At 40.8% G+C, this 22,688-nt stretch overlaps 2 protein-coding genes across 8 annotated transcripts in view; one reads left to right on the top strand and one right to left on the bottom strand.

Moving 5' to 3' along the window:
• IFTAP (intraflagellar transport associated protein) overlaps window positions 1-15,438 on the bottom strand; it is a 40,539-nt gene extending 25,101 nt beyond the window's left edge. The window contains exons 1-2 of one of the 2 annotated variants that reach the window (XM_027458547.3): window positions 15,250-15,438; window positions 4,321-4,472 (exon numbers count right to left, since the gene is read on the bottom strand). In XM_027458547.3, the coding sequence (XP_027314348.3) occupies window positions 4,321-4,472; window positions 15,250-15,344 (247 nt within the window). In that variant the 5' untranslated portion in view covers window positions 15,345-15,438. Of the gene's footprint in view, window positions 1-4,320; window positions 4,473-7,318; window positions 7,342-15,249 lie in introns of those variants that run through there. The other variant, XM_072039039.1, reaches the window with a different exon arrangement.
• RAG2 (recombination activating 2) overlaps window positions 1-19,021 on the top strand; it is a 489,305-nt gene extending 470,284 nt beyond the window's left edge. For 4 of the 6 annotated variants that reach the window (XM_038180252.2, XM_072039037.1, XM_072039038.1 and 1 more), the window contains one exon: window positions 15,628-19,021. In XM_038180252.2, the coding sequence (XP_038036180.1) occupies window positions 15,638-17,245 (1,608 nt within the window). In that variant the 5' untranslated portion in view covers window positions 15,628-15,637 and the 3' untranslated portion in view covers window positions 17,246-19,021. Of the gene's footprint in view, window positions 1-8,489; window positions 12,106-15,627 lie in introns of those variants that run through there. The other 2 variants (XM_021266755.4, XM_038180254.2) reach the window with 2 other exon arrangements.
• Window positions 19,022-22,688: the final 3,667 nt, after the last annotated feature.

Here is a 22,688-nt window from a genome sequence, read left to right as displayed (position 1 = left end):
GTAATTTCCACTCCTAGAATAGAGGGCTAACAGATTGTCACCTCACTGGAGTGTCATGAAACTTAGCCAACAGATGCATTTGGCACAGTTCAATGCTTTTCAAGGCAAGGTGATGAGGTAGAGCAAGGGTTCATTTCATGTTACTGTTTTATATAGTATAACAGAATTTAACCATAATCAATATACCACTATCAGATGAAATCTGTACCAAAATACCAACAGCAAAGCTACTAAATATTTCCCTTCCCTATATTCTAGGCAGAGAGAATCTAAGATATGCAACAGAATAGAAATACTTTTTTTTTTCCATCTGAAACAGACTTTGGAAATTCAAGTAAAATTGACATCACAAAAAAAAAAAAATGCTATCAGGGAAGCACCATTGTTCACAGGCTGTCCAACTTTCAGGGAGCCAGGGTGCTTTGTCCTTACCCGGTGCTGCCAGTGAGTTGCTGTGCTCAGCAATTCCCCCTCTTCATGCCTTCCTTTTTTCTGTCTATACAAGGGAAATTAAGTTCTTTACTTAGCAAATACCACTGAGATCTAAGGACAACAAATAACCATAACACAGATCTGCACTATTTCAAAAATCATCTATTATGCTTGTACCCCTATGTCTTTTCTTTTACATTTAGGGGCTCTGTATGGTATTTGATTTTATACTACATTGAATGAAGGTTACAGAGAGATGGCTACTACATTTATGATCAATAGAAAACTGCAGATTTTTTCTCCCAACCAAATCTTTCCAATGATCCAGCAAAACACATCAATAAAAAGCTCTGAATTGACGCTGTTTCCCTATTTCATGCCCTGTTTAAGTTCCCTGGGGATGACAGATTAATTTAATTAGTTTTATTGAACTGCCTAGTTGTTTTTATTGGCAAATCCACTCATACAAAGAAGGCTGCAAATTTCTCTTGGGGTTAGCATTGTCCTACTGGTCCATTTTTTAAAATTAAAGTAAATTTACTGTCATTTCTTATATAGTTTTCTGCTATGCTTTCTGTGGTTAGACTCAAATTTGTAAAGTGCCTTTGCTGACACTTACGTAGGAAGTTTAAAGTTGTTGTTTTTTCTAAACATGATTAACAAAATAAGGGGAAGGAGACAGCTACCTTTAAATGGACTGTGAACTAAACATCACTAAGCTTTCACTGGGGAATTAAATTAATCTGATCACAACACAAAATATGGCTCTTGTATGCCACCTGAAAGCAGAGAAATGGTCAGCCACTTCCAGCTTCCTTTGCCTGACAGCCTGCTGGGCACAGAAGCATCAAAAGAGCAGCACTGAGGCTATAAAGCACATAGCCAAGGTTCAGTTTGCTTAGAGATGGGTCTGATGAAAGCCCTCAGACCTCAACTCAGCGCCAGGCAGGATAAAGTAGATCAAATGGAGCAAACTTAATAGCAGGAATGGACTGCATTTAATCCCAGTGGCCAAATGGCCAGGAGCATGGAAAAATTGTGAGCCGAAACTTGGGTTTAGATAGTAACTTTTTATTCTAACAGCAAATTTTATTCTAGCAGCTGACTGATCCAGGATATCCAGGATCGTGGACTCTTCTTTCCCTCTCCTCTCTGTCTCCTCTCCCTCTGCTCTCCCTCTCCTCTCCTCCTTTTCTTTTTTCAAGTGAGAAGAGTAATTTAAAATCTAGATGAAAAACATAAAGTTTGGACTTCATTCTTCTATGCTTTTTTCTTTGTTTTGTTTTGTTTATAGAAGGTCAAAGGAAATATTTTATGCTCCAGTGAATTTGCCAATCTTCCTCTGAGTTTAGAAGCAGATGCTGTTTTCTAATTTTGGACACCTAATTCTTTCCACCAGATTTCAAGCATTCTTTCTAAGATCTGAAAGAACCCTGTGTAGCATCTTTTTAAAAATTGGAGATTGGGTCTATTTCAATGAGATTTTGTCCAAACATGTTCTAGTGTTTAGTTTTGAAGAGATCACTCACTGACCACATCTACAGAAATCTGTATCACGAATTCTTTTGTAAATCCAACTCTTTTGAGGCTTCAACTGCATTGTCAAGACATTCACAATTTTTCATTGGACTTACACAACATAGCAGAGTTGTACAACCTCAAAGCAAATGGCAGCTGGCTGTTCTATTACTGGACTTTTTTATAATCAAAGCTAAAAGAGTAAACTAACAAAAACTAAATACGTTAATTTGGCAAAAGCATACAGATGTTCAGTGATTCTAAAACCAATACAAATTAATGCTTTGAAAAAAATTATTGTAGATAGCCCAGAACAGTCAATGGTGCTTGGGTTTTGTACTCAAGGTATATTCCTTTCAACTTCAACTTGTGTGTAAATTTAATTGATCAAGACTTAGTTAGGAAAACAGATTCTTATGAGATGCTTGTAAGAATAATAAAGAAACTCCTGGTGAAAATATTCTTGCAATCCAATCTGGGAGCTAGTACGAATTCATGTACAAGTGAAAATCACCTTATATAAATACAGTACTCTGTGAAATCAGTGGAATCCGATTATTTCTCTATGCTTCTTCTGTTTTCAATGTTACAACAGTCAAAAATCTATCAGACAGTGATGATTTTCCATTTTTTTTAAGACCTTCTCTACATTTACATACACAACTGAATAGGCTGGGTCATTTGTGTGTACAAACAGGTATCTCCATATCTAATTACGCAGGATGGCAAACTCTAATGCTAATGATAATTGTACTAAGAGGCAGAGTATGGATCTACAGTATTATCAGGCCAAATTCAGAAAGGTAATCTGTAAACAGTCAGATTTTACTTGACACTAACCACAAAATGCCACAGTGAATATCAGAACTCATGACACGAACGAGAGCATTTCTGGAGCTTATTAACAGACAGTCTTATTAAGCTATCACAGTTGCTTTTTTAAATTATATTTTTAGAAGCCAAATGACTTATTTTTCAAGTGCAAAATTAAGAAACTAAGAATGTGATATTTTGCAGAGTATTTTGCACTGTTCTGATACCAAAATGCCTTGTACCTTAAGTGGAATTTTTGCAGGTCATTAGTTTATAATGCAAACCAGCACCTTTGGGTATTTTTAGAGGAAAATGAAGACAGGAGAAAAACAACCTGAGCTATTTTGCTCATACAAACATAGGAAACTACATTTCTAAGCATTTGACTCAGTTAAAACTCTACCTTTGATAAGCAAAGTTTTAGTGGCAGATGCTGTAGCGACAATGTGAGCAACTGAAATACATGCTGAGGCTTTTTGCAAGTAGTATCATGATATGCAGCATGCTTCTAAGCTAGGGCCTATCCCCAGTGTATCAATCATACATAAAAGAGACCAGAACCTAATTTTCAATCCTCTTATCTCATCTCCCAGCGCCTCCTTTCTCTTCTATTTTTTACTGGGAGGAGAGACAGAAGGCTGCCACAAGATTATTTCTACGGCAGCTTCAACTCCCCCACTGGTTTTCTGCTCAGTGCCTGTGACTGACACTTAGTTCTGCCTGAAGGACAAGGACAGGACAGACTTCTGAGTGCCAATCAATGGAGCATGCTGCACAGTGTAATTGGAAAATACAGTGCTTCTGCAATAAGATGAGGATATTATTCCAAGTAGAAACCTGTGGTAAAGACAATTATAACTGAGTAATATGTAACTCCCCTTTATCCTTATTGCTCCTGACTTAAAACAGACAGAATAAATGAACCTCAACTACATAATTTGGTACAGATCGAAACTTCCTGTAATCAGAAGTGCTCAGATCAAGGTTAAGCCCCACCTTTTATTTTATCTTCAAAGCATAAAGTCTTTTCAGCCTAATTACCCTATAGGATTATACTTACATATATATAATATTATACCTATATATCATAATAATATACCTATATATTACCTTCATCCGTGTTAGTTGTACAGCTAGCTCAGTGCATACCACAGCATAACACAGCAAGCCAGTGTTAAACTGCACAACCCTGGTCCTAGGCCGTCATGTACTATGAAATACTTTCCTTAGGCTCTTCTTGTCTCAGTATTTCGCTAGCAAAATGACATGGGACTTACTTGGAGAGTCTATCCTTCCACACATTGCCCCCCACAACCTCCCTAAACTGAGCAAAACATGGTTAACCATCTGTAGGGCCCTACCTGAGCAGTCTGTGAACCAAGCCAAGGAAAGTTGTCATGAGAGATTTCACTGCTGATAGGAAAAACAAAAGCATCAAAAGGATTTGTCTAAGGTCATGTAGCAAGTGAGTAACAGAACAAGACTAAATACTACTCCTTCTCTTGTTACCTTCCCTTCTGGCTGCAATTTCTAATGGGAAATTTGGGTGGTACGTACCTTTCAAAAGATAAGTGAACGAGTTTAGAAACTCGTCATATGACTGCTCATGGCTATTAATAAATTGATCAAGGACGCTGTTGTTTAAGGATTGTTCTTCCATGATCCACACCTTGACAGTCAGATGGTATATCTGCTTTAGCAGGCTTCTTCTGTAACAAAAATAAAAGAGCCACATGTATCTGTAGGGAGAAACTATGTTAACTGAAGAGTCCCTAACCCATATTTATAAGCACCAGAATGTCAATTTTTATTTCACTCCTTGTGAAGTACTGACCGCTGCAGTGGGACTTTACACATTTTCCCAGAATTCAAGGAAACACGGTAATTTTAAGTGCAAAGGAAGACTGTGAAGATGTATGCCCAAAATTTAAGTCCTCGGGTACCATGGGCCATAGAAGTGCCTCTCTCAGTGGGGCTCCTTCCCCTCATTGTAAGTTGCTTGGTGTTAAACCTGCCAACCCCCTGTCTTCTTTGCAGAAATAGTGACACCACTCGCTAGCACGTTGGATTTTACAAGTAGGACACCTGTACATTCAAAACTTGGACTGAATCCATCATCTCGCAGGTGCATTATTCACTGTACCATCAAAGCCACTAAACCCAGATGTTGCAGGGCACGTTAAATGACGGTGATGTGCGCGTGCATGCTGAGGCAGCACAAAGGCTGAGACGAGCATGATGGAGCTGGGCCACAGAGGAAGGCCAGGGCCTCATCCTGAGAAGGGAACAAATGCTGAGAGCTGAAGACACATCGTGGATGCTCTTCTTAACCTGTATAAGCACATTTTAACAGCTCTGTGATATTAGTTAGTTAATATTACTAATTTTTATACATATAGAGACAGAGTACTAGAAGTAGAAAGACACGGGTGGAGGCACGGGCAGACCTAATTCTCTCACACAGTGGCAACCTAACTAAAATAATTAAATGACCAGTTTGCATACATTAATATGAAAAAGATACAAGAATGCAATAGTGACCTAGGGCATGATTTTTACATGTTCCCATGTTTCTTCCCCTGATTTACCACAGCATTAGGAAGTGTCTTTGGGGAATGAAACCTTAGATCTTCAGCAAAATCTCAAATCAACTACACTAAGGATGGGCTGAGAACCTGATTTTAAAGTTAAATAAGATCGAACAAGAATTGTTCCAAGCCCAGCAGGAAAATAAAGCACGATTTCTAATGTCAAACTCTAATTTTGTTGGACTGCCAGCGCGTAAAGGCAGCTGATGTTCTGAAGATGTAAAAACACCTGCACAGCCACATAACCTGAAGTTTAAGTCTTCTCATGTTTTGCAAAAAACAAACAAGCATTAATCTCTCTGTGGACTGACCAAGAAGAATATCATTTACCAGAGTCTCAGAGTGGTTTATGCAAATTACAGTAGTTTTAGAGGGAAGCAATGCCTTTCTATTCCTCATTACTGTTCAGTTATTAGAGTCATCATTTGAGGTAAATTTCATTATGTGAAAGACTGCAGTGATTTGTAAGGCCAGTGTCAAAGGGAAAAATATACATACATATATTTAATCAAGAAAATGGTAATAATTTTTAGTTTTTCTTTGGCGTCTGGCATCTAGGATCTCCAAGTCCTTTATAAACACTAATGAAATAAACTTCACAATAGTCCCATGAGGAAGAACAAATATTATTCCCAATAACAGATGAGAAAAACTGAGTCACAGAGAGTTCAAATGACTTATTAACAAATCAGAGGAGGTCTGGCAATACAGCTTAGATTCCTTTACCCTAAAATGCTCTAATAAGATAGAAAGTTGATAATTTGGGGAAACAGTTGTATAATTAACCAAACTGAATGGCTGCTTTCTCAGTGGCTACAGCCACCCAGCCAGCAGCTTAGAATTAAGCATCCAGACCAGGTGCTAGCAAAGTGCTCTAGCTCAATTCTCACCCTCCTGTGCAGCCTTTACTTTCTGCACAACTTGGGAAACTTCCTTTGGGTTTTAACATCCTGTACTGGACAAGCTGTGGAGGAGCAATAGTACAACACCACCCTGGATAAACACCAGGTTTTGACTCCGTATGATTAGCTAGGGAATGCAGTGCTGAATGCAGCTTGATAAAGTTTTAGCCATATTACAATTGTAAAAACCTGAATATCGGCCTCATGAAAAAGCCAGCAAGGGATGCTGCTAGAATATAATCTAATATTCAATACCTGGAATCTCCTGATATAACCTACAAAGGAAGTTATGCCTAAAGGTTTTAAACATACATTTCACTGAGCCTATGCATTTTCATCTAGCATGTACTTCAATATGCATGCACCGGGAGAAGCTTCACCAAAATAGTACTACTTTAAAAAAATAAAAAATAAATAAAAAAGCAGAGAAAATTCCCTGGATAGTCCAAGCATGGGAAAAGATGTCTTTCTCAAGACTGACAGGGTTTTTTACTGAAATATGGACCAAATTTTTACCCAAGACAAAGCCGTAAATCCAGAGTATTTCTCGTACAGCCAATATAGTTGTTGCTGGCTGACACTAGTATATGAGGTCTGCTACCAGAGGTGTCAAAGCCATTCATCATGGTTAAGGAAATAACTTATAACTCATAGGTGGCATTTCCTTATTTTTTCCTTACAAAAAACACAGAGAATATATTCTGTAACATGAGTGCACTGAATTATTCATATTTTAATAAAACCTAAATTGGAAAAGAGGGGAGAAAACCCTATTTGTAGTTTTGGCAGTCATCTGCTTATTTTATCTCCATTGCTTTTTATGAGAAATTCACAGTTTTGTTTAAAAAAAATAAAGCAAGAAATAAAATGCAAAATGGAATACAGAAGTAACAGTGCAACACAGTCTTAACCTTTCCTTGCACAGCCACAAAGCTGTTATTTAATTCTACAGAACCAGGATATCAGACAGAAGAACCAGCTAGGTCCTAATAACAGCTTAGCTTCCATCAGAAGAACATCCCTTCTCTTAACCAACGGAGAGGAGAGACTGGCAGCTAGACCTACCTGTCCAACCTATTTTCAATTACTTTGAAGAACGGCAGGGTGCTATTTCATCAGCCTAAATGAAAGCACAGATGTCAGTATTTGGAGAACAAGTACTATTCCTGAAACTGAACATATGGTTAAGATGGATGATACCATGGTGAGGTGTTCAAAAACTTAGCTCTCAGACTGTTCAAAAACTTAGCTCTCAAACTGTTACAGTTTTTATATTTTTCATTTTCATTTCACTTTGCTTTTCTGCTGTTTCCCCATCTCCTTTTTATCTGAGTCTCTCTTAAATGAACCCCAAAATGTATGAGGTGCAGAGTTTTGTGATGTAAAGAAACTACAATCAAACTGACCAGAAGACTCTCCAGAATAAATAAATTAATTAATTAATTAATTAATCTAGGTTATTTTAATTTAAAATGATGGATTGGAATCACCTGCAATGTATGGACTGGATACAATCACACCTCTAAGAATGAAACAACTGTGTTGTTCTGCTAGACAGTAACTACTACCAGAACCGAAAACTTATCTTTCTCCCAAAGGGCATCAACTTTCATCAAAGGTTTCAAGGAAAGTAAGACAAAGATATCCGATCCTTTCCCTGTGCTGGCTCTGGATAGATTTAGAGTCAAATTATCAGTAAGAGATGCATTCAAGCAGCAGCTATCCTTTTCTCTTTTTGCATTTCACTCCTGTTCACTCATCCAAATTACTATAATGAGGTTTCTTGAGGCAATCATTCATTCAGTCTTGCTGATCGTCAGCAGATTGTGTAAAATCAATTTTATTTCTCAAAACGCAGTCTTCTTTCCAGCAGTTTAAGCCAAATCAGAAATCTCTGTGTTGAATCACAAAGGAAGGTCAAGTGAGTATTAGTGTGATTTCAATTATGCAGTTGTTAGTTCTATTAAACAATAGAGAAGTGTGGTGGAATATGGTTTTCCTGGTGTATGCTGCGTTTTGAATGTTTTATTATGTTTCTTTTATACAGAACATAGGTAATGAATGAAAAATCAGGATTCTGAATTTTTAAATGGGAAGAGCAATGAGCTACTCCTCTCTACAAAGTCAATAAAGCCTCACATAATTTTATTATACTGAAAAAGAAAAAATAAAAAAACACTTCTCTAGTCCTTTTGGCATAGGTTAAAGTCAGGTTGCTACAATATGAACTTGACCTATCAAAAATCATTCTTGATTAAAATAAGAAATATTTGTTTATAGATCACTTGCAGGCTCATGGGAAGCATCACTAAATGCACCTGTTCTCAAGATTTTATAGACTATGCCTGTACAAATCAGATTGAACACAAATACATTATTGTTACTTCTTCTATGCTGGACACTGCCTGATCTTTTTCCCTGTGCAGCTAACACAGCAACTAAACCTCGCACAACCTTTTTCAAAGGAGTCTTTAATACTTCAGATTTAACTAACATCTCATAAAAGCAACCACACTGTCTTACAACCCACAACACAGGACAAAGCAACAAATATTTCTGTAGCAGCTCTCACCCACAGAGCATTCCCATGCTGGTCTGCACTACGACGACCTGGCTTTGCAGGACTCTTTTGCCCTGGCTAGTTAAGCAAGGAGGCATGCAAAGCTGGAGCTCCTGCATGTCCTTAGATAAATGCCTTTTTTGTTGCCTATGGACATCCTAGGATGTCACTCTAAGAAGCATCTCAGGATGGCACTTGGAAAGTGGGCTAAGGGAAGGGATCGATCCTGTGAGTTCTTGAGTGTAGTGAGAAAGGCACCAAACGTTTTCAGTGGGGCAGCACAGAAAGGTTACCCACTCTCCAGTAAGCTGTTCCCTTGTTGCCTGGACACCTGCAGAACTACAGCCACAGAAGCAAGCCATCCCTGCCCGCAGTCCTGCCCTACTTCTCCCTCTTCTCCTCCTTCTCCTTCTCCTCCTCCTCCTCCCCCTGCAGCCCTCCAGCTGTGGGGCGGCAGGGCCACACCAGCCTGACCGCAGGAAGCCCTGGCCACAGCCAGCTGTGGGTCTACCCAACCACAGGGACAAGCTAACTAAAAAGTTTCGATCACAAAGCACAAAACCTTTCAAAGGACATTTCTTGCAGTGCCTCTCAATTCAGCGTGATCTGCAACAGCTAATCCCGCTTAAATCAACTGGACGTTTGCCACTACCTTCAGCGGGATAAGGTCTTAAGGGCACGCACTTAATGCATCAGCAATTTGCTCGAACAGGAGCTGCGTCTGCTTATGTAAGCTCATTACCGAGCCCCAGACCCGACCTTCGTGGTGGTCAAAGCCCCGCGCCTCTCACACGCAGCTCCTACGGGCTTTTAAGGCCTGTATCTGAGGGCTCTAATTGCCAGCAGGCACATTGATCCTGGGGGATTTCCGAGCTACTGTGTCTGCCCCGGGCATGATCAGAGGGCTGATTTTTTTGTTGCTGTTCTTGTTTTTTGATGAGTTTCCAATCGCTTCAAGAGTGCTGTGCACTTTAAAGCCGGAGGCCTGACAATGGTAACGCTTCCTGCGCACCAAACACCGGTGAAGCATGGGGGCCGGTGGGATGTCGCAGTCAAAGCACAGCTGGGTGTGATCAGCTGCCCTAAATACTGGCTACTGGTGGTTTTAGATGAGATTTTAGGACACTGGACGCCCCGTGCCATTTGTTTCTCCACAGGCTTCAGCCCCAAGGTCTCGGCTAAACGTCCAGGCGGGCACTTGCAGGCGAGGCTTACACAAGTCAGACGGCCTTGCCTTCCTTGGCCTCACTGGAGCACGTTGCTGCCACCCGCAGAGACCAACCTCTGCCTCTGAGCTGACTGCACTTCACCCACAGAAAATATGCTGAAAAGCCTGGAAACACCTCAATGCAATTTGGAATGAAGACGTAAACCACACATTATTTTAACTAATTAACTGTAGGAGAAGAAAATCAAGTGAAACTAAGCATTTCCGTGACAGTGAGCAATCTGCTGAAAACATACTACCTTGGTCAACGCTATTAAAACAGAAATTGTGAAGAAGAAGTTTATTTTTTCATTTTCATATTGGTTCTCTGCCAAAGAAATTCAGGATGCAAATCCTGAATTCTGTTCTTGCTATGAGCTGGACAGCTCTAAACATGATTTTTCTGCCTTGTACATACATTACCCCACAGCTACTTGCTGCCTGCAGCTCCTCCAAAGCAGTTTGTCACTGACAGTTACAGAAGACCAGCTTGGACAGACCACATCCTCATCCAAAATTGACGTGTCGTTGCCAACAAACTTTAATTTCTCTGTCTTCCCATCCACAGTAATTGGAAAAAGAATTTCTAAAGATAAGACATCAACTGGCAGGAGGAGAATAAAATGAATGTATAGTATTAAATGAGACAACTGAGGTTTGGATTTTCTCTCATTTCTATCTCTTTTGTCAGTAGATCTTTTGTTTGCAGACACAGACAAGGGTTATACTATGTCAAGCACTCGGATAAGCAGCTGTCAAATATCATCTAAGCACTACCAAAAACACAAATAGATCTGCTCTGAATAGCCTTATATTTTGGGGAAGCTAAGTTCTTTAGCCTTGAACTCTGCAGTGCAGTTTACTTCTGCTCTTTGTTTCACTAGAGAAGTAATAGGCCCGTGTGGACGTTACAGGGCACAGTGCCTCAGAGCTGTTGTATTTCAGCTGAGAAACACCACCACATCCTACATGCATTACAGTTATTCAACGTCTCAGGATGATTTTCACAAACATTGGGTATGTTTGCTTTCCTGTAATAACCAAATTCCATTTCAAGCTCTTCCTATTTCTATTCTCACTGCAGTTTCAAATGGGAGATGAGATATTTCTAAAATACTGTGTAGCAGATGTTGTAACTCAGGAGTGGGTGAAGTAGGTCCAGGAAAGCAGAAGCAGGGAGCTATGAAGAGTGAATTGTTTTCCAGGTTCATCTGTTTATTTGCCGTGCAATGTTATGCAAGTGGCTTACCCTCTGTGCCCCAGTGCTGCTAGCTGCTGAAAGAATATGCTCCCATAGGACTTGGCAGAGTCTAATTGCATTTTGTAGGAGAAAAGCTCTGTGAATCTGATGAAAACTGCCACAGAAGTGTGCAAACTTTTATTAGTCTCTAAAATCTGATCAGAAGACCACTAAAGTAGGGGGAAAAAAAGCATTTCTGCATTTCTAATGACTTCAGTGGACTTTGGATTGGAATTTTAGTCAGTCCTCACTCACTTGGTTGCATGCATTTGCCATTTCCTTTGCTCTGTTTCAATGTCACTACCTCCTTGCAGCTGAGCCTTCCTGGGAAAAGCAGTTAGTGTGCCAGTCAGCACAAGGTTATTTCCTTTTACTAGATATTGAAATGATTTTGCCTTTGAACTCAAAAATTACTTGTGTTTATATTCTCCATTACATTGGCATTGGAAAATTCCAAAAGAGAGCACAAGCTTCACAGGTTTAGCAGTGTAAAGAATTAAACTATGCCCTACTGCAAGCTTTTACAATCTAAACAACAGACATCTCCTGCCACTCTGGTCTGGTTCAACTGCAAAGAGTTAACACTTCTAAAGGCTGACGGGTTTCTTGTTGTGCCATCTGAAGACAAGAGAGGAAAGACAAAAAAAAAAAAACAACAAAAACGGTCACAGCCAGTTAGCCACAGCAGACTGAGTTCTCAGGAGCACATCTGCAAATTAAGCAGACAGATTCCCCTCCATGCCACAAGCCCCCCGTGCTGTCAGAGAAGATCCTCAAAGTGCTCACATTTGAATCCCAATAACATAGAAATCTTTCGGAGGACGCAAAAGCACTCAATCAGCCAGGTACGTCTGCCTTATTGTTTTGCCCAAAGCAAACTTGGTTGATACACTTAGCAAATGTTTTGAGAAATAGTATATAGAAATTTCCTGTTCTTAATCCTACTTATTGGGCGCTTCTAAGTTCTGTAGGTGTCTGGATGCTACTTTGACTGTGAAGAATTTGGGAACAGCACTTGCTTGTCAGGGATATGCTCTATTTCCTTTTGCAAATGGAGACCCCACAGATCAGTCAGACAGAAAGAAAAGATACACAATACTGCAAAACAAATTTAATTCTACTGTAGATTACTGTTTTTCTTGCCAAGTTACAAATAACTGTAAACTAATGACAGAATCTGATGGTTAGCGATGAGCATTTACCAACGAAGACTCCAAGCTATGCTGCAATCCATTTTTTCTCCGTATCTACTCGGTGCTGTTGAAATACTTCATTTTGTACCTGGGACTTTTGATTCACTATTTGGCAGCATTCAGACTACCAAGAAATTATCATATGGTTTTTTTAATGGTGACAAAATAAATATTAACATGGAAGGTCATACTAAACAACAGTATTGATGGCTCATTGTTCTCCTGTTTAAAATGCTTTCATTGCCTAATTGGGGAGCAGGCACAGCACACAGGTGATCAATTACTACATATGGTCAAAGTGAACAGTATGTGGTAAACACACTCTGGGAGTGACTCAGTGCCTTAAGAAGTGACATTTTCTAAACCCTAGACATGCTAGGACCTAGTGCACAGATCCTATGGGAGACCTGCAGCCTTCAGCAGCAGAAGCTAAAAGCCAAGGATAGCCAAAGGCATCTAAGTATCACTCGATGTTTAGGCATCTGAATCCTACTCTTTCTTTCTAAGGCACACGCATCCTGTAATTCTTACTGAATGATTAATATACTTTCTGAAATAATCCCCCACACACCAGATTTTAAATATGTCCCTCTATTTCCATAGCAAGAACATTTCAAATCATATTAGCTAGTGCTTTTAGAAAAGCACCTTCTCTCTTAATTTGATCCTCCTTAAATAGATCTCCCGATGAATTTATCTAAATCTCAATTTCTTGTAATATCCTTTTGCAATACAACTATTAACTGAAAAACTCAGTTCAAAATAATAAATTTGATTTCAAACTAAAATAGAGAGAATACTTGTTTTTCTCTTCTTTTTAGCTTCTAGCTCAGATCTCCACAGTTCACTTTTCAAATTCAGGGGTTATAAAATTAATGCTGAGATTCTCACTTATTTGTACAATCCTTGGAGCTTGGTCTTTTAAAAATATACCAAATACAATAAAGCATGACTCAAGTCACCGTAACCGGTGGTTGTTTATTTAACTCCATCCTTCTCTCTTCATCCACCTCTTCTTTTTCTTCCTGTAGTATCCTTTCCTCTCTATCTTGTGCTGCACCACGGCTAAGGCATTTGTGTTTCCCTTCACACTGGCACTAATGCCAAGCCCGCTCCACAGTGAGATGGTTTTAAGCATAAAGCCACCAAAAAAAAAAAAAATTTGGCTCCCTAAAACTGTTCAGGGTCAAAGAAGCATTGCCCCAAGGGCATCAGTGGTGTTGGAAGGCCAGAAGTGGAGGTGAGCACAGCCCAACCACATGGTGTCACCACAATTAACATGGGACAGTCTCGAAAGCCAAAGCAATTCCAGCAAGTCCCTAAGGAGATGCATCTGTCACAGAATCTAGGATAAATATTTTCTGCTTTATGTACTGATGTGCTTGCTTATATAAAATGCAAGGAACATTAAGGGATGACAAGGAGGAAGTGCGCTTGTGTTTATTTAACCTGTGAATTTTGTGTGTCTGTCAATCTCACATTCACCTCAGTAAACCCAAATTAGTGCATACTCCTCTAGAAAGACCATGTTTGAGTGGTGGTAAGAAGCAAGCAGCAGAGATTTCTGTTCAACATCTTGCCTGCAGGAAAACAACCTGGCAAATCTCTCTTCATGCAAACAAGTACAAAACCTGCTGTATACACCAGCATCCTCAGAACAGAGTTAACTAATTTAATTACATCCTAACTGAACTTCATCTACAGTGCAGTACTTCTGAACAGGAATCTAAATTCAGAAAAAAATACCGCCTTTAGGACAGAGGAATTGGCTATACAGCGAACACTGCTTGACTGTGATCCTTCAATGATTCCACAGTGTACAAAAAGACTGGTGTGTATATACACTATATATTTTCATATATATATTTAAATAGACTCAGTAGTGGCCACGTCAGCCCTATCCATGTGCTGTGGTCCAAGCACATCTGACCAGGCCTACCTACATTTGAAAGCATTGACTAGCAGACCTATGCACAAGCTTGCATCCTAGAAAGTGGAGCTGGCAGGCAGTGCAGGAACGCAGTACAACAGTTCTTGCTGTGCATGAGAACATACTCGGATGGTGATTTGATGTGGCCGGCGCCGTCAGTTCCCATGATTTCACAGGAATCTCACTGCACGCAGCTGTCCTGGAACCCCCAGGTTTTGCTGGCTCACAACTAGAAGACAGGCGTCCTCCCTGAAAGAAGAAACCTTACGCTTCTTGCTTGTGCTATTACAGCAAAATGAAAAGCAGGTACAATGAAAATATGAAACCTGAAGATATCCAAAAAAAAAAAAAGAAAGGAACTATATTTTAAGATGCAATTTTTATTTTTGTTTTGTTGTTGCTGCTGTTTGTTTTGCTTGCTTTGTTGTTGGTTTTTTTTGTTTGTTTTTTGTTTGTTTGTTTGTTTTTGATTTTTTTTGCTTTTTATTTTCCAAATATTGTACTTGAAAGACGGTTTACAACCTGAAACCACACAGATTTGAGAAGGGCTTCACTGAAGGATCGACTACAAGGCACACCCCTGCTGTCACCACAGGCCAACCGAAGGGGCCGGTTGTTTTCCTCCCCTAGCACCTGGGCTGTGCCAAGCTAGCCCGCAGCTCCTGCCCAGCCCGGCTGCGCAGCGCACTGCAGATCCGTGAACACAAAGCAAACCCCGGCCCGCGCAGCCTGCTCGGGAAGGCACACGCTGCACAGCCGCTGGATATGCACCCCCGAGCGGGCAGCTTCCCCCCCAGCGGCTTCCTAGCGCCGGCAGACACTCAGCAGGGCCCCTGCTCCTGCTCCCCGCCCGCCGCCCCACTCACCCCGCCAGTCCCGCTCCTCCGGCCCGGGCCGGGCCTGCTCCGGCGGCCAGGCGAGGACTACAAACCCCAGCAGCCCGCGCGGCCGCTGCCTCCATGGCAACGGGGGGCCCGCTGAGGGGCCTCCATGGCTGCGGGGAGCGGCCCGAGGGGCTGAGGAGTCTGTACCAGTCCCTGTCCCAGTCCCAGTCCCTGTCCCTGTCCCGCCCCTGCCCAAGTGTTCTGCTTTTCAATTCCAGGCCGTGTTTTTTACAGAATTCCGCAGAACTCCTACACAGTTCTCACAGAACCAAAAATGCACACTTCATTTATTCAAGTCAAGTTAAACGCTTTCCTAGAGCACTTACAACACGCTTCCTTCACGCCTTTTTTTTCTCTCAGATACCAAAACATGGCCCAGTCAGCGGACGCAATGTCACTGCAGATGGTGTCAGCTGTCAGTAATTCCTCCTTGCTTCAGCCAGGCTGTTCGCTGCTGAATTTTGATGGGCATGTCTTCTTTTTTGGGCAGAAAGGGTGGCCGAAGAGATCCTGCCCCACTGGTGTTTTCTTTCTTGATATAAAGCAGAATGAGCTCAAAATGAAACCTGTCTTCTTCTCTAAGGATTCCTGTTATCTTCCCCCTCTCCGCTACCCCGCAATTTGCACGTTTAGAGGCAATGAGGAGTCCGATAAGCACCAGTATATCATTCATGGTGGGAAAACGCCTAACAATGATCTTTCTGACAAGATCTACATTATGAGTCTAGTAAGCAAAACTAGCAAGAAAACCACTTTTCAGTGTGTTGAGAAAGATCTGGGTGGAGATGTCCCTGAAGCTAGATATGGACATACAATTAACGTAGTTCATAGCCGGGGAAAAAGCATGAGCGTTATATTTGGAGGTAGATCATATATTCCTCTTGCACAGAGAACCACTGAAAAATGGAACAGTGTGGTTGACTGTTTGCCATCTGTGTTTCTTGTTGATTTTGAGTTTGGATGCTGTACATCATACATACTTCCAGAGCTTCAAGATGGACTTTCTTTCCATGTTTCAGTTGCCAGGAATGACACAATCTACATTTTGGGAGGCCATTCACTTCAAAATAACACCCGGTCCCCCAGTTTATACAAGCTAAAAGTTGACCTCCCCCTAGGCAGCCCAGCTCTGACCTGCAGTGTCTTGCCAGGGGGAATATCCGTGTCAAGTGCTATTGTGACTCAGACCAGTGATACCGAATTTGTCCTTGTTGGGGGCTACCAGTCTGACAGCCAGAAACGGTTGGTCTGCAACACCATAGTTTTGGAAGATGATAAGATAGAGATTGTTGAAAGGGCAAGCCCGGACTGGACACCAGATATTAAACACTGCAGGATGTGGTTTGGCTGTGATATGGGCAAAGGGTCTGTGTTGCTGGGCATTCCAGGGGCCAACAAACAGTTAATCTCAGATGCAAACTACTTCTACATTTTGAGATGCAAAGGAGCAGAAGAGGACGAGGAGGAAGAACTGACAGCACAAATTTGCAGTCAGGCATCTACCGAAGACCAAGGAGACTCCACTCCGTTTGAAGATTCAGAAGAGTTTTGTTTTAGTGCAGAAGCCAGTAGCTTTGATGTTGATGATATTGACACTTACAATGAAGATGATGAAGAAGATGAATCAGAAACAGGTTACTGGATCACCTGCTGTGCCAGCTGCAATATTGATATTAACACTTGGGTGCCTTTCTATTCAACAGAACTCAATAAGCCTGCAATGATCCTGTGTTCCCATGGGGCTGGCCATTGGGTCCATGCACAATGTATGGATCTGTCAGAGAGCATGCTCCTACATCTCTCAGAAGCAAATATCAAGTATTTCTGCAATGAACATGTTGATCTTAATAAAGGGCTACAAACTCCCAAAAAGGCAATGCATCTGAAAAAGCAACCCATGAAACCACTGCGCAAAAAGAAAACCATGAATTTAACAACACCAGTGAAAAAGTCCTTTCTTCGGAGATTATTTGAATAGATTTACACCACTGATTTGTATTCAACTGGGAGTCAAAGACATGGATCTTTTATTTAATTGATTATAATTATCAATTAAAATAATCAATTATCATTGCAATTTAATTTCAAAGCTCATTAATTTATTTTGTTTCTTATGTATATTTTTGCAATATCCAGGCAGGAAATTCATTACAGAGGGCATTGTGCAAACATACAGCCAGATAGTGTTAACTTTGTTCTGTATTTTATACTACAACCAAATCCACAGTTACCCCACTGAATTTAGTAGAACTGCTTGTAGGATAAGACCTTATCCCATGTACTCAGTAGTGTTAGCATCTGTCCATAATAAATAAATAAATAAATAAAAACCACATTGTCCATTTTAATGTTTTATCTTAGTGAGTAGTTCTACAAATATTTGGCCTAATTTATAACTGCCTTACTCTGATTTTATGTTAAGGTAATGAACTAGAACTAGAATAATTAATCTGGTTTTAAACTGAAGTGATGGCTTAAGTCCCTTGTGTCAGAAATAACGAAATATTCAGACACTGAGGGTCAGTTTTCTTCAGGGACTTCCAAAATGAAAAGCTTACATATCATAGAGTCATAGAATCAAAGAATCATTAAGGTTGGAAAAGACCTCCAAGATCATCTGGTCCAACCACCACCCTACTACCCATGTCACACATTAAACCATGTCCCTAATCACCAGGTCCAACTCCTTGAACATCCCCAGGGACAGTGACTCCACCACTTCCCTGGGCAGCCCGTTCCAATGCCTGACTGCTCTTTCTGAGGAGAAATGTCTCACAATTTCCAACCTGAACCTCCTCTGGCACAACTTGAGGCCATTCCATTCACCACCACTCTCTAGGCCCGGCCATCCAGCCAGTTTTTAACCCAGCAGAGTGTGCCTGTCCAAGCCATGGGCTGCAGCTTCTCCAGGAGAATGCTGTGGGAGACTGTATCAAAGGCCTTGCTGAAGTCTAGGTAGACTACGTCAACAGCCTTTCCCTCATCCACCAGGCAGGTCACCCAGTCATAGAAGGAGATGAGGTTGGTCAGGCAGGACTTGCCTTTCATGAACCCATGCTGACTGGGCCTGATCCCCCCAAGTTGTCCCACATACATTGCGTGATTGCATTCAAGATGACCTGTTTCATCACCATTCAAGATGACCTGTTTCATCACCTTTCCTGACACCGAGGTCAGGCTGACAGGCCTGGAGTTCCCTGGGTCCTCCTTACATCCCTCTTGTAGATAGGCATCACATTAGCAAGTCTCCAGTCATCCAGGACCTCTCCAGGTGACGGAAAGCAGCCCATCAGTCACATCCACCACCTCCCTCAGCACCCTCAGGTGGATCCCATCTGGCCCCTTGAAGTTGTGACACTCCAGGTGGAGCAGCAGGTCTCTAACTGTTTCCACCTGAACTGTGGGAGGTTTCTTCTGCTCCCCATCTCAAACTTCCAGGTTGGGCAGCTTAGCACTCCAAGGATGAGTGGTCTGGCTAGTAAAGACAGAAGTAAAGAAGGCATTAAGAACTTCAGCCTTTTCCTTATCCTCAGCAGTTGTGTTCCCCCCTGCATCCACTAAAGCATGGAGATTAACATGGAGCGTTTCATTCTGGATAATCCATTTTCTGTTTTGAAAGGTACTGAATGTTTGTATGTCAGTTTTGGCTAGAGTTATGGACTATCACCTCACAGTAAAAAAAATAAATTCCTTTTTTAAACCACTGTGCTCAACAACTGACTTTTGTTTGTATTTTTAAATATATATCAGCTAATAAAGTTTATAATAAAAATGGGTGCTGTTTTTTTGTTTTGTTTTGTTTCTTTCCCATCTACTCATGGGCTAAACCAAACATTATAAATCCCAAAGTCTATGACAGGACAACATGTGTGCATGTGTGGTTGGGAGGTCCATCTGAAATCTAATAAGGAGTCTGGCTTCACAGCCGCCCCGTGCTGTGAGTTTCCACTGACTTCAGAAGAAGTCCCTTCTGATCAACACAACTCTTATTATTACTTCAGGTACTCCACTAAACTTTCTCTGCTCCCCCAAGGGTGACTGTGTAGAGTGTGAAAGTACGAAAGTGCAAGCTGCAGCTCAGAATGAGTCATTGAGCCACTGGAGCATTGTGAAGGTGGAAACAAATGCAGCTGGCTGCTCAAAGCATGAGGACAAGATTGGATTCAGATTGAAAAGGATGTTGTCAAGGTTGAATAACCCAAGAGTTTACTAACTTTTTTTGTGGATCCTTTTATTGGCTATCTGTAAAGCCTCATCACTCTTGACTATTTTTTATTTTTATTACTGTTCCAAACATCTTTTCAAAAAATCAATACTATCCTCTGAACTTTTGTGAGCCAACATTAATAGCTCAGTATCCACATTCTAGTTCTTGTGCTGGACCCCTGAATAAAACAGAAGAGCAACAGGAGCAGCTGTCAGCCACCAGAGCAGTATGTGCAGACCCTGAGCAGCCACTCCTTTGCAAAGCACCGATGTGTTCCCATCAACACAAATGTGTGTGCACAGTACTCCCCTTGACACCTTCACAAGTCAACAGTGGAGGATAGTAAAGGGCAACAAGACAACATTTCAATTTCCAACCTATTTATATGCTGAGGGAGGTTATAATATGGGAAGAGCTTAGGAGTGGGAGGTAGATCATCCCGAGACCCCTCTCATCAGTTTGATAGTAGTATAAACCCATAGAATTTAATGCCAGTTTCTTGTTTCCTTTGTCATGCTCCTTTCTGAGCTCAGAGTACATAATGCTGTGTTTTCCGAAGGAATACATGAAAATTATGGCCATGTGAAGTCCCTTCAAACTGGTGAAATTCAATAAACAACATCCCCTTACATGTCATAGGTCTTACTCAGCTCAATTGTCTTTAAAATATACATTTAGCACACGTGACAAACTTCATTTGCATCAAAAACAAAAAATACCCTCAGCAAAAATTAAAGAACATCATCACAACACCAACAGGTGGACACTATGCACACACAACAACAAGCCCCTTCCCCATTTTAGAACAGCAAAGCACTCCTCACAATTATTCCACTCCCTGGCGATGCCCAGTCCATGTTTTGCCTGTTACCTCTCCCAATTACCATCGATATCTCAAAGTCCTGAGGCCCATCATTGAGCAACGAATTTGTTTGGTCTGTGCCTTCTTTTTTTTAATGTATGTGTTACTTGGCAAGGAGGGAGAAATTGCTTAGTCAAACCATGTCCCAGCCTCACAGCAAAGGGTAGTACAACAAGCATTAAATCACAGCTTAGAGTTACTGCTGGAAAAGAAAGTAATAAGAAAGGTAAAATGTAATATTCCTAAGGACTCAAACATACAGAGTTACATGATCAACAACCTGTAGTGAAGACACTTGACATAGCATTCAAGATTGCAGAAAATATTTAATTCCCTAATAATTCTGATGGTGCTTTTGAGGCATGTGCTTGTTAGAGTATTGATCGTCTTCAAAACCAGCTGATCAATACAAGATGTTTCTTCCTCATGCAGGGTAGAATTAGAAGATAAAATGAAGCAGATTTGAGTGCTGAAGTAAATCGCTGTTGTATCTGCATCCAACTGACCTATGTGTTTTGTAACCACAACAAGCAGCATCAGGGTTCCCAGTCACATTTTAGTAACACTATGTTGTTATTACCAGCTTTTAAGAGAATAATATATGGGTTTTACTGCTTGTGAAAAGTACTTGGACCCCGAAGCACCTGATTAATCTAAAGGAAAGGCACGGAACAAACTTTAGTAGTAGCACTAAAGCATGTGTCATAGTTTGGGGTGACTCATTGCACCAATAGACCACTGAAAGGAGTGGAAATAACGCTACTGGAAGCCCAAAGGAAAAGATTGAATTCAGATTGAAACAGAATCTGTAAAAATATTTCCTGGTAGATTCGGTGCAGTGCAGACAGGACTTGCTTACTTCTGTGTTTAATGATAGGTGACTATAGCTTCCTTCACATTTTATTCCTACCCTGTCCCATTTCAAACAAAACTAAACTTCTGAGAATCTATTGAGCAACAGCTCCTGAAAATCAAACTCCAGCTTGGTATCCGTGTTTGGCATTTGAAAATTGTGACACCAAAGCCCCTCTTTTCTTTAACAAAAAGCAAGATAATCATGTTATAAACCTTCAAATTTCTCAAAACACACGTGTACACAGGAAGAAAACACTGGCCACTACCACGTGTGCAGGGCCACCTTCAGGTGATAGCTGTCCTTGTATTGTCCACTGGCTCAAAATGCCCATCTTCGCAGGAAGGGCCAGGCACTGAAAATACAGCGATCTCACCTCTTGGACTCTCTCCTGGTGCTGCTAGATAAAGTACTGATTAAATCCTTTCTATTGTGTCTTTTCGGACTACAGATGATATTAAGCTTGATGCAGAAGGTAGAGAAGCTGCCCCACTCAGGAGTTGCAGCTGGTCAGCTCTGAAAATCGTGCCACACTCAGTCATCTGAAGCTGTGCGCTGAAGAAGAACGATGTTAGGCCTCATTATTCTTCATCTGATTCTGGTTCTAATGAGAATACATGGAAAGTAAAGTTCAGTCAGTTATTATGGATTTAGGAATAAAGGAATTAAATCATCCTAATTTACCAGGAAGCTCTCTGGGGATTGGGTTTGTTTGTTTTTTTATGGTTTCCAATTTTTTCCATCCAGCAAATTTTATTCACGGTCAGCTGAAAGAACTAAGTTGGTTACATAAAGTCTAGGAATTAGATGTCTAATTACCTGATTGCAGCAGGAAATCAGGTAGCTAATAATGTAAATGCTCAATTTGCTTATCATTAATTCCATCCAGACTAGTTGGTTTATGTACGTTTTTTGACCCTGAGATATCATTGCAGGGGAAGTAAGGTTTTCCTAACTGGAGTAAAGGGGAACTAAAAATCACAAACTAAAAGGTAGATTGAAACTAATTTTTGCAGCTAAGTCTATGTCAGGGAGACAAAATTGGATGTCAAGGATGCATAGAAGCCAGTAAAGAAGCTTAACGTAGCAGTATGGATGTAACAGTGCAAGGCTGATTTTAAACAAACACCAGGGTGGCATTTGTAAATGAAGCAGAAGTAATTTACAGACTAAATGAAACTGGTTTTATTTTTCTCTCAAACAGCTGCCTATGAAGAAAGGTGCTAAAAGGACTATTGAGATGCACAGAGCAATCTTCATTTATGTTAACTTGGTAACTTTGGAACAGGACTGGGATCTCAGCTGTACTCTCTGAGTATTAGAACTGTCCAAATATGAAACGCATCCAAAGTTTGAATGAAAAGGGAGACTGTTATCATGAAATTATGTGCACAGGTGAAAAACTGATAAGAAATCCAAATCCAGAAACTTCAATATTTACAAGGCTTTTATTTTAAACAGATTTTATGAATAAAGCAACTGGTACAATAAGAAAAAGC

This window comes from Anas platyrhynchos, chromosome 5 (genome assembly GCF_047663525.1).
Source record: "Anas platyrhynchos isolate ZD024472 breed Pekin duck chromosome 5, IASCAAS_PekinDuck_T2T, whole genome shotgun sequence".
Lineage (NCBI taxonomy): Eukaryota > Metazoa > Chordata > Aves > Anseriformes > Anatidae > Anas > Anas platyrhynchos.
The sequence above is the reverse complement of the archived record's forward strand: the minus strand, read 5'-3'. Positions and strand labels throughout refer to the sequence as shown.